Source organism: Mesocricetus auratus, unplaced genomic scaffold (assembly GCF_017639785.1).
Source record: "Mesocricetus auratus isolate SY011 unplaced genomic scaffold, BCM_Maur_2.0 Super-Scaffold_100014, whole genome shotgun sequence".
In the NCBI taxonomy this organism is placed as follows: Eukaryota; Metazoa; Chordata; class Mammalia; order Rodentia; family Cricetidae; genus Mesocricetus; species Mesocricetus auratus.
The window spans coordinates 6,794,205-6,805,031 of record NW_024429197.1 but is presented as its reverse complement, the minus strand read 5'-3'; the positions used below and the strand labels follow the sequence as shown (position 1 = coordinate 6,805,031).

Here is a 10,827-nt window from a genome sequence, read left to right as displayed (position 1 = left end):
TTACGATGGCTTTGCTGACCACGGGGCCTTTCTCTGGTGGCCTGTGGTCTCAGTCTTCCCCACTGGCCAGGCTCTTCAAAGGGAAAGGTCCTGAGATGTGGTGTCCCTGGATACCCCTCCTCCTCGACAGACTTATCTGCTACACACACTTCCTGCCTCCTCCTACTGCACACACACACACACACAAACCACATTAAGTCCGAGCCCGAGCACAGGAGACAGCATCGTGCGGGTGAGGTGATTGCCCCTGAGGCTGAGTGGGGTCCACAGGCCCCGGGTCACAACCCCCTGACCACAGCTCACCAGACAGCCATAGTCCCAGTCCTTTGGCAGGGACATACTGAGTGTCTTGTGTTTCCAATGTGTCTGCGGTGTGGCTCACTCTACCAGACACTGTACACCCGTTCCCTGCCTGAGCTTCCGATGGTCCTGGGCTAGAAAGGCTACATGAGAGTTGTTTGGGTTTTTTTGTTTTGTTTTGTTTTTTGTTGTTTTTTGCCCTCCTCCATGAATTTCCTCAGCCTGGGCCTTTTGGATCCTGGAGAGGGGGTAGCATGAGGGGGTGGGGAGAATCCATTGCAAGAGCATTCAAAGTCATTTGGCAGGTCCCAAAAGTGCCAGGGTCTTCTCTTGGAACTTACAGAGTACAGGGGTCATTTTATAACTAAAGCATTTATTTCCATCCAATTCACTAACCGATTGTTCTGCTCGGGTTCCTGCATTTGCTCACAAAAAGAGTCTGTGGCCAGACGCCCTTGGCTGATAGCGTTGCTCTGGCCAAGACCTTCAGACCTGGGCAACGGCCTCAGGGAAAGAAGGAGTGGGAGAGAGAGTCACATGGTCTCTGGGAGGTACCCTTGGAGGGCTGGGGTGTCACAGTGAATGATCAGGGTCCTGATGTCCCTGGTAGCCTGGTCCAGGCTCCCAGAGGTGAAATTGGGTTTTGGCCATTGGAGAGCACCCAGGAACCTGAATGGGCCTCTGTGCCTGCAAAGTACCAGCTAGAACAGGGCAGAGAACATGAGAGTGTGGGGGAGGCGGGGAGGCAGGGAGAAGGGAGGCAGGGAGAAGGGAGGCAGGGAGGCGGGGAGGCAGGGAGGCGGGGAGGCAGGGAGGACTCCCGGCCTCAGAGCCCTCATCTGCCTCAGTCTGCTTTCCAAGGTAGGATGCTTGGTGCAACTCCTTCCACTCCCCCAGTCCCACTGAGGTCTCTGAATGGCCCATGTGGCCCTGTGACAGTTGGCTTTGGTGAGGCCTGGCAGCAGTTGGGAGGAGGGAGGGGTGTCAATGAAAAGCATATAAAAATCCAGAAATGTGCATATAAAATCTCGCCCTTGGTGTATTGCCTAAGTCAGTAAGCAGAAAGCACCTTCTTCCTGGAGAAGGATCAAGTCCTCAAAAGGTAGGAAATGTCAAAGTGTCTCTTCATTGTCATTTAAAAAAACCCAACAAACAAACCCTCCCCAGACCAAAGCCACCCCGATCAAAATACCCCCAGTCCACGAATTGCTGTAAACAAACCCAGATGCAAGATCAATGCTTCTCAGTGGCAGTCGTAGCTAATGACAGTCACCCACAGCATCAGCCTTGTCCTCAGGGTGTGCTGAGCGGGGAGCAGGCAGCCGGGCAGGGCAGGGCCTCCTGGGGCTGCAGACCTGGGTGGCTGACCTCAGGAAGATCTGGCCTGTTTGGTGTGACCTGGGAGGCCAGGTGCTCCTCTTCCGCCTCCTGAAGCATTAGCAGAAAATCTCTCGGAGTTTTTGAAATCTTCTCCCAAGACAGAACTATTCTGTCTGCTGGTGGCAGCTGGGATGGAATTCCTCAGAGCCTATTTGGAGCAGCTGCCTGTCTCTCTGCCCCTTGTGCCTAGGGCTGGGCCGTTAGTGATGCTCCAAGAAACAGCTAAGGCCAGGCAAGGAGGGTGGCCCATCTCTTCCCTTCATATTAATTTTCCTGGAAACGTTTCTTGGCTCCGGCCAGCTCAACCTTCCCAGAAGGAGTTGGAGAGAAAATGCTTTTGGCTTCCAATGGGACAGATCGCATGGATCTCCCAAGCCCTTTTCTCTTCTCCCCTAAGAACCATCATCACTCTCCTTATGAGAATCCTCTTTGAACAAACCGTCCTTGCCTGTCCCGCCCCCTCCCAGATCTAGGTGCGCATTTCCCCCATTCCCTTTTCGTTCCTTTGACTTGCATGGGTTCTTAGTGTCGTCTCATTGGCTGGAGTGCTGCTTGGTTCTTCCTGTAGCCTGCGGCCTCCTGGCAGGTGGCTGACCCTGCAGTGGACAGGGTAGCAGAGGGACCGACGTAGGGGGCTTAGGGGGCGGCGTGGAGGAAGAGGTGAGCCGAGGCAGGCGAACGTCAAACCTCCACAGACTGGATCTGGTTCATCTGGGCCCGCATCACCTGGATACTGTTCAGGATTTTTTTCTGGTGGCCAGCTAGGGTGACCCCAACCCGGAGAATGTCCCTTTGGGAGAGATGGACACAATCAGGAAAATGTATGGGTTGAGGGGGTGGTGGGCAAGTTGCCGTAACTTCCCCAGGCCCTTAGTGTTACTGGATAGGGAAAGGATGTGGGATGGGCGCTTGGTGTCAAAGCTGAACTGGGAGATTCTGGGGCCAGATCAGCCAATGGGGAGGCAGGAGGCCCTTCTGCCATCAGGAAGCAGGGGCAGCCTTGTGTCGGCCATGAAACCACTTCCTTGATTTTCCTTCACTAAACCCTGGTTTGCAGACGAAAATTCTCCCTAACCTTCTGGGATTTTCCCAGCCAGAGACCAGCAGGCACAAGGCAGACCCAGCTGCAGATATTAGTCCCCGCTATCCCTGGGGGGGGGGGTCACAGTCTACTCATTCTCCAGTGTTCCCCATCTGGCTGGAGGGTGGGTGGGGAGCAGGTGTCAGCAGCAAAGGGAGGAGGCTGCTAGGTACTTACTCCATCATCATCTGAGACACAACGTCGAAGGAGGTGAAGCCGGCGTTGGCGAAGCTCTCCTTGTACTGGCCCATCTTGATGGCTTCCAGCCACTCATCCACCGTGTTAAAGCTGGTGTAGTCAGGGACGGTTCGGTCCAGCAGCGGCAGGTTGATGCTGGGGGAGGGGCAAGGCGACAGGGATGGTCAGGGCACACGCCTGTAGCCCAGGTGGAGGACAGGAATGTGTGTGGTACCTGGTGGGTAAACCCGTGTGAACACAGGTGAGTGTGTGTAGGTGTCTGTGTGTGAATGTCGATATGAGTTAGAACTTGTACGAGTGCATATCTCTGAGTGCCAGAGGAACTAGGAGAGCCGGGGAGGCTCCAGGAAGCCCTGAGCATAGGAGGGACTTTGGTGGGAGGACGATTCCGGCTAGTCCCTGCTTCCTCCCCGACAGCCACTCTTCATCTTTCTCTGGCCCTGGCGTGTGCTTCCAGCGTATGGACCGCACTAGCAAATCCACATGCTGCTGAGGCTCAGAGCGAATGGGGACAGCCTCTGGGTGGGTAAGGAGGGCACAGCTCTCATGAGGGGAAGGAAGGGCTCAGTGGCTTCACTTAGGGCAGCAGTTCTCAACCTGTGGGTTGCGACCCCTTTGGGGCCTAACAGCCCTTTCACAGGGGTCACCTAAGACCATCAGAACACATAGATATTGACATTATGATTCATAGCGGTAGCAAAATTACAGCTATGAAGCAGCGATGAAAATAATTCAGTTGGGGAGGGACCGCAACATGAGGAACTGTTTTAAAGGGTTGCAGCACTAGGAAGGGTGAGAACCACTGCTCTAGAGTGAAGAATGGCTGTCATGGGGCCAGGGGGAGGAACAACAGGCAGAGGCTAGCACAAAAGCCTCATGGCCACAGGAGGGCTCTGACTCAAGGAATCTCCAGGTATGGCTGGCCCTAGTGGTGAGGTACCTGGTTACACTCCCCACTAAATCCTGTGGGACTGAGGGTCCCCGAGAGAGGGGACAGTAGCTGTGTGACCTGTGAAAGCCAGGTGACCTGTGTCACTGCTGTCCTTGGGTCCAGAGAGTAAGAGTGAGTAGGGTCAGCAGCTGCATGGCCTGTAATAGCCACCTCTAGAAGGCAATAATGAGGCAGGCCTAATGGAGCATGCCCTGGGACCTCAGAAAGCAAGTCCCAGGGTCCCTGAGCCCTGTCCTGGGGCTGAGCTGGTATTTCCACCCTGGGGACATGGATGTGGTGGGTATGTCCTTCTAAATGGGGGCATTGTACATTGGTGACTATGAAACTGTGTGTGTGTGTGAGGCTGTGTTTGTGTGAGACTAAGCATGAGTGCTTATGCCTAGCTCTGTGTATGCACAAATGGTGCATGCGTGTGTGTGTGTGTGTGTGTGTGTGTGTGTGTGTGTGTGCATTTGTACATGTGCCAATGAGGGCACAGATAGACACTAGCTCGAGCGTGAAGAGAGGAAGGAATACCAGAGAGAGGAGTCGGTGCTGAGCACAGCCAGTCACCACTGAGACTCCGGACCGTAGATAGCGCTTCCTAAATGCTGTCCTCTCCGACCCTGCTTTACAAGGGTCTTCCTCCACCACCCTAGACTGGGTGGGGCCTGGACAGAACCCAGGGAGGATGGGTGGGGCTAAAGTGAATCATACCCAGAAGTGAGGGCTTAGAGACAGGGTGGGTCCAGGGCGGTCATACCCAGAGGATAGGGGTGCCATGGCTTTGAGGCTGTTGGGGTTTCGGATCATCTTGTCCAGCGTGTTGACAATCTGTCCGAACTTGGGCCGATGGTTGCGGTCCTTCTGCCAGCAATCCAGCATGAGCTGGTGTAGGGCGCTCGGGCAGTCCATAGGCGGAGGTAGCCGGTAGTCCTGTTCGATGGCATTGATTACCTGGGAAATCACAGAGACAGAGTGGCGTTGGGTGGTTGGGGTTAGCAATATTTATCCCTGGAGCATTGCAGGCCTGACCCATGGGGACTCCTCTAGCTCCTGTGGCTGCCTTGGGTTCTACCATCACCTGTCTCCTGTGCTAAGTCCTTGCCCTCTCTCTGTCAACCTTGGACCTCAGGTGGCCTGTCACCAAGACCTATCAGGTGACCCTCCTGTCCTGTGCTGTCCCAGCTCTTTGTTCTCACCCTCTGTAAGCCCCCTTCTGGCTCTTACAGCCGTGGACATCCCTGCTGGCCCCCACTGGACTTTAGGGTAGTCATATCCTTAATACGCGTGCCATAGAGATCTGGGTAGAGAGCAGGGCCCTGAGCTGGCTGGTGACTTTAGAGCCAATCAATACCTGCCCCTCTGTCAGAAATAGGTCAAATATGGCTTCAACCTGCTCTGCCACCATGAAGATAAGACTCATCTTCTAGAACTTGACCACAGCTTAACGGATTTCCCTTGCAAAGAGCTTCATCTTTCCAGTGTATTTGTACGAATGAAAAACCCTGGGGTGACTTCAAACTCCTCCCCTGAAGCCTGCTCCAGTGTGAGTCTCAGATGTCACTCAAAGACCCATGTGCTGAAGGCTTGGACCTCAACCTGGTGCACTATTTGATGGTGGTAGATCTTTTAGGGGGTGGGGCCTAGTGGGAGGAAGGTACACCGCTGGAGGCATGCCCTGGGAGGGATACTGGGATGCTGGTCCCTTTTCCTCCATTCTCTTTGCTTCCTAGCTGCTATGAAGCAGGCGGTTTCCTTTACATTCTCGCTGTCATGTATGGTCCCCAAAGAAATGGGCCAACCGGATACAGACGGGAACTGTGAGATCAAACAAACCTTTCTTCCTTTAAGTCGATCGTTTCAGGCATCTTGTTATAATGACAGAAAGCTGACCCACACAAAGCCTCACCAAGCTTCTGACCCTGCCTCTCCTCCGCACCTTTGCAAGAGCTATCCCCCCCCCCCCGCAGTCCCCCCTCCCCTCCTCTCTGAGCAGTACTGATTCTGTGATGGCTTCTTGGCTGACCTTGTCCTGACTGTCCACACACACACACACACACACACACACACACACACACACACACACACACACACACACACACACACACACACACACGGCATTGTGGATTTTTTCGGGCCTGGCCACTCCCACATGCTGAGGATTTGCTGCTGGTGGATGAGCAGGTGGACCTCCCTAGTCCCTCTCCTTTGAGAGTCCCATGTTCATCAGCCTGGGAAACAGGCCTTCAACCTCAGGGAAACCAGCACAAAGCCAGGAGTCCCTGGTTTTGGGCTCCTCAACCTGGCGGGCCAGCAAGACACTGCCTACATCCTGGAGACTTACGTCCTGGTTGGTCATGTCCCAGTAGGGCCGTTCCCCGTAGGACATCACCTCCCACATGACAATGCCATAGCTCCACACATCGCTGGCTGAGGTGAATTTCCGGTACTGGATGGCTTCCGGTGCTGTCCAGCGAATGGGGATCTTCCCACCCTGGGAAGCAGAGAGGAGAGGCTGATGGGCAGGGATGGTGACCTGTCTGACCTCTTCTGTCATCACTCCCCACACTGTGCTCTGTCAGATCCCAGGAAGAACCTCATTGTTTCCCAGACTTCAGGATATTTGCATACGCTGTTCCTCTGCTGGGAGTGCCTGTCCCCACAATGCCATCTGGGGTCCACCTTTTCACCCTTGAGTCCTCCAAAGGCCCCCCTGGTTCTCAGAGTTACTGGTCCCCCAGATTCCACAGTGTGCTCATGTCTCCCTTGCCTTCCAAGGCTATGTCCTGGCTCCCAGTCCTTCACTCCCTTCTGCTCATCATCTCCAGGTCCAGGAGATCCAAGAGCACAGGAGGTTTTCTGTGTGTCCCTTCCTGTCTCCAGGGCCCAGTAAGGCTTGGCCTGGGCAGGTCAGTAGATACACATAGCCCAAGGATACTTGCTGTCCCCTTACCAGAGCACTGGTATAGGTGGGGTCAGAGGTGTCGTCCTCCAGGAAACGTGAGAGTCCGAAGTCGGACACCTTGCAAACCAGGTTGCTGTTGACAAGAGTGTTGCGAGCAGCCAGGTCCCGGTGCACGTAGTTCATGTCTGCCAGGTACTTCATGCCGGCCGCGATGCCCCGCAGCATGCCCACCAGCTGGATGACTGTGAACTGCCCATCGTTTTGCTTCGGGGAAGGTGGAAAACAGAGTCAACGGGAGAGCAGGGGTCAGAGCTCTGGAACGTCTCAGAATGGCAGGTGTCTGCCACCTTTGTACACATCCTGGGAAGGACTCAGACACCCAGGAACCTCAGAGTGGCCTAGGAGAGGCCAACTGAGGAAGGTGGCGAGAACACCAGCCTTGGAGTAAGAATACATAGACGGATCCCAACTCTGTCTCTTCCTGGCAGTGCAAACTGCACATCCGACCCACTCTGGCTGAGCCTAATTGCTCACCTGTTAGACAGGGCAGAAGTGACACGTGACCTCTAGGCCTGCTCTGACTTAAACAGGAGGGTACATGGAAGGTGCTAGGACCAACTTCATAAATGTTTGTTGAGTGAGAGCTGGCCCAGAGGCATGCTCCTGATACCATGGCCAATGGTCTCTTGTCTTGATGGCTGACTGTGCTGTCCTGAGAGGATTTATCTGTTGGCCTTGTGCTTTGACTTTTCTCCCTTATCTTGTGCAACCAGGATGGGGTGTCAATACCCCTGTCTGTGGTCTGGGCTCCCTCTTTTGCCCTCTGACCCTAGGAAAATGCTTCTTATCTCTGAACTCTATTCTTCTGTGTAATGAGAATGCTTCCTGAGCATGAACGGGCATGCACCTCAGGTTGTACAACCCTGAGGGAATGCCTGGGCTTCCCAGCAAACCACATTGAGAAGGACTCTGAGATTGCTTCTGAGCTGAGTGGGAGAGGGCTCGGGATTGATTAACAATGCCTGTCAGGGTAACACAATGAAAGGTGGTGGCTAGTATGCCATTCCTGACCCAGAGCTTTCTCAAGATCTGATGAAGTTATGCCCATCAGCCCATTTCCTACCCTGCTCACACCCCTGGGGCTCTCCCTACCCGGAGGAAGGAGTCCAGGGATCCGTTCTCCATGAACTCAGTGATGATCATGACAGGCGTGCTCTTGGTGACAACCCCTTCCAGATGGATGACATTGGGGTGATCGAACTGGCCCATGATAGATGCCTCACTCAGGAAGTCCCGGCGCTGCTTCTCCGTGTAGCCTGACTTGAGGGTCTTGATGGCTACAAAGATCTCTCTCTTGCCTGGCAGCTTCAAATGGCCGCTGCAGACCTCACCAAACTCCCCTGGGAGAGACACATTGAGACAGGCACAGTGTCACGTGTCAGGTGGGGAGTGTTACCTCCTGTTGCCTGTCACTCCCACTGTGGGTACTTCGTGGCTTCATTCTATTGGATTCAGGATCCCACTGCGAATGTGGGGCCTCGAGCAAATGCAGCCATTTTTGGGAAAGTGCATCCTTTCACGGCTGCCTTGGGGTCCTGGGGGTGAGGACATGGGGACAGGGCCATGGTGGATGGCGGAAAGGTCAGAACCAGGCTCCAGATCCACCCCAATCTTTAACTTGCTGTGCCTCAGGGTAGCCTGCTTCCCCTCTGTGTGTGGACAGTTCTACAGGGTGACCTCTGAGGACAGTTCTACAGGGTGACCTCTGAGGGTCCTTCCCACTTGGGAATTTTGAACCTTTAGGAGGGTCCTCTGTGGCCCTTGATCTTCAGCTTACCATCAGCTCCAGGGCTACACTGTGCTCACCCACCCACGGCCAGAGCCGTGGGACCTTGAGGCATTTGCCACCTACCTGCTCCAATCACCTGCTCGATCTTGACACAGGAGATGTCAATTTCCTTGGCAAACTCCCGCACGGCCTCGTTAGGGTCTTCATAGGTGAAAGGGTCGATATAGATCTTCATGCCCGGGGTCACTGGGGGACAAGACCAGGCTGGGTTACGTGGACAGGCTCCAGAGGTGCACACATGGAAAAAGGGAAGCCCCGCCCCCAGGGAAAGGCTGTCCCTACATGGCCCCCACAGGAACTGGTATACCCCACTTCAGATCACCTGACCCATCTAGGTCTCACTGAGTTGATGGGCAGCAAGCAGAAAGGTGGGGAGAACAGAGATCAGAAAAGTGACAGATAGGTTCTAGTGCCTGCTCCAAGATCACAGATCACTAATAGCTTTCTGGAGCAGCTAAAAGACTGTTGTGATTGACTAGTGATGTCTGGTTTTGGTAAGGGCACAGAATAAAAGGTTGGATAAGTTTGCTGCCCCATGATACAGAATCCAGGTGCAAGGACAAGAAAGAGGAAGTTGTAAAGGAAAAGAGGGCTTGGAAGATGAGTCAATCAGTGATGAGCCTATCACTCAAGCACAAGGACCTGAGTTCAAATCCCTGGTACCCATTAAAGCCAGGGCAGTAGTATGATCATGTAATCCCAGCATTGTGATTTGGGACAAGTGAATGGAGGTGGATGGATGCTTGAAGCTCAGTGACCAGCTAGTTTAGTGGAACTGATGAGCTTCAGGTTCTGTGAGAGCCTGTCCCCCAAAATAAAGGTAGGAAAGTTGACACCAACCTCAGCACTCACAAACATGCATTGTATCTACATGAGCAGGCACACACACTCATATTAACAAGTATACCACACACACACTAATGCATATAGATATGTGTGTGTGCACATGCACACACACGTGCACAAGCACACATACTCACGGAGTGCACACATATACATAAACACACACTTATGCATGTGGACATGTGCACGTGCACGTGCACACACTCGCACACACACATGTGCACATGCACACACGCGTGCACGCACACACTTACAGCCAGGTCCATGAACCTGATGGGGTGCCTCACTCACCACATCTTGAGTACCCTACATTCCCTCACCCTCACTAGCTGAGCCTCAAGCCTTTCTGGATCCCTGGACTCCTTGGTGAGCAGCCTGAAGTCAAACCCCAGGACACACTCATTTCATTCCTGACCTGCTGTCAATGTCTATGTGTGGATTCAGGAAGAGAAGAAGGCAGTCTGGACATCAAAGTCCCCGCTCTGACCCACACTGAGTCAGTGAATTGCTGTGATGGCGGAAGAGCGTTCAGTCTGTCTTCCCCTTCCGATGGGTGTTCCAACCCCCCGGCCTTCCTCTGGGCTCCCCAGCTCCCCACTCTCATTCTCCTCAGTGTTGGAAGCTGTGAAACTGGAGGGAACAGTTCTAGGACTCAGAGTCTGGAGTCCCTGGGTCCCCATAGGCCACCAACCCAGCACAGCTGTATGACCCTAGAACCATATGATGACCGTTCTCTGCTTCTACTTCAGATATCCTGTGAATTTGGGAGTTGGAGCCTGTAGTACAGGTCCTTCTGCTTGTGTGACAAATAAAGTTTTATTGGAACACAGCCATGCTCATTGATTTTATACTAGGAATGAAGGGTGTAATACTAGAAGAGACCCACAAAAACTAAACAGCTCAGCATATGGCTAACCCTAACTCTAATACATTAGCTATGTTTGTGACTGTGTTGGTGTTTGTGTGTGTGCATGTGTACATACATGTGCTAAGCTGACCTTTTCAGTAAGGGGTTATAAACTGAGTCTATAAGTCTTTTGGCAGTACCTAGATAGGTTTTGAGAGGCTCTAAGACCCCCAGGAGTAAAACGCAATTATTTATATTGGCTTTTATTTTAATTAAAATAGTAATTCATGAGTTGAGGAAAAGACTCAGTGGGTAAAAGTATTTGCTTCATGAGCTTGATAACCTAAGTTTGATTTCTGGAAGCCATGTTAAAAAATAAAAATAAAAAGCCAGATGTGGTGGTATATACCTCTAATCCCAGTGCTCCCTAAGAGAGATAGGAGGCAGAGAGAATGGAGTAGCCTGGAAGTTTGTGGGTCAGCTAGCTTGG

General features: G+C 53.1%; 1 protein-coding gene across 4 annotated transcripts in view; it reads right to left on the bottom strand.

The window, feature by feature from the left end:
* Nucleotides 1-653: 653 nt before the first annotated feature.
* The window catches only part of Ephb2 (EPH receptor B2), a 182,375-nt gene continuing 172,201 nt past the window's right edge, over nucleotides 654-10,827 (bottom strand). For all 4 annotated transcript variants that reach the window (XM_040756334.1, XM_040756335.1, XM_005081014.4 and 1 more), the window contains exons 10-16: nucleotides 8,711-8,833; nucleotides 7,951-8,198; nucleotides 6,847-7,062; nucleotides 6,238-6,387; nucleotides 4,654-4,847; nucleotides 2,939-3,094; nucleotides 654-2,470 (exon numbers count right to left, since the gene is read on the bottom strand). In XM_040756334.1, the coding sequence (XP_040612268.1) occupies nucleotides 2,362-2,470; nucleotides 2,939-3,094; nucleotides 4,654-4,847; nucleotides 6,238-6,387; nucleotides 6,847-7,062; nucleotides 7,951-8,198; nucleotides 8,711-8,833 (1,196 nt within the window). In that variant the 3' untranslated portion in view covers nucleotides 654-2,361. The remainder of the gene's footprint in view (nucleotides 2,471-2,938; nucleotides 3,095-4,653; nucleotides 4,848-6,237; nucleotides 6,388-6,846; nucleotides 7,063-7,950; nucleotides 8,199-8,710; nucleotides 8,834-10,827) is intronic.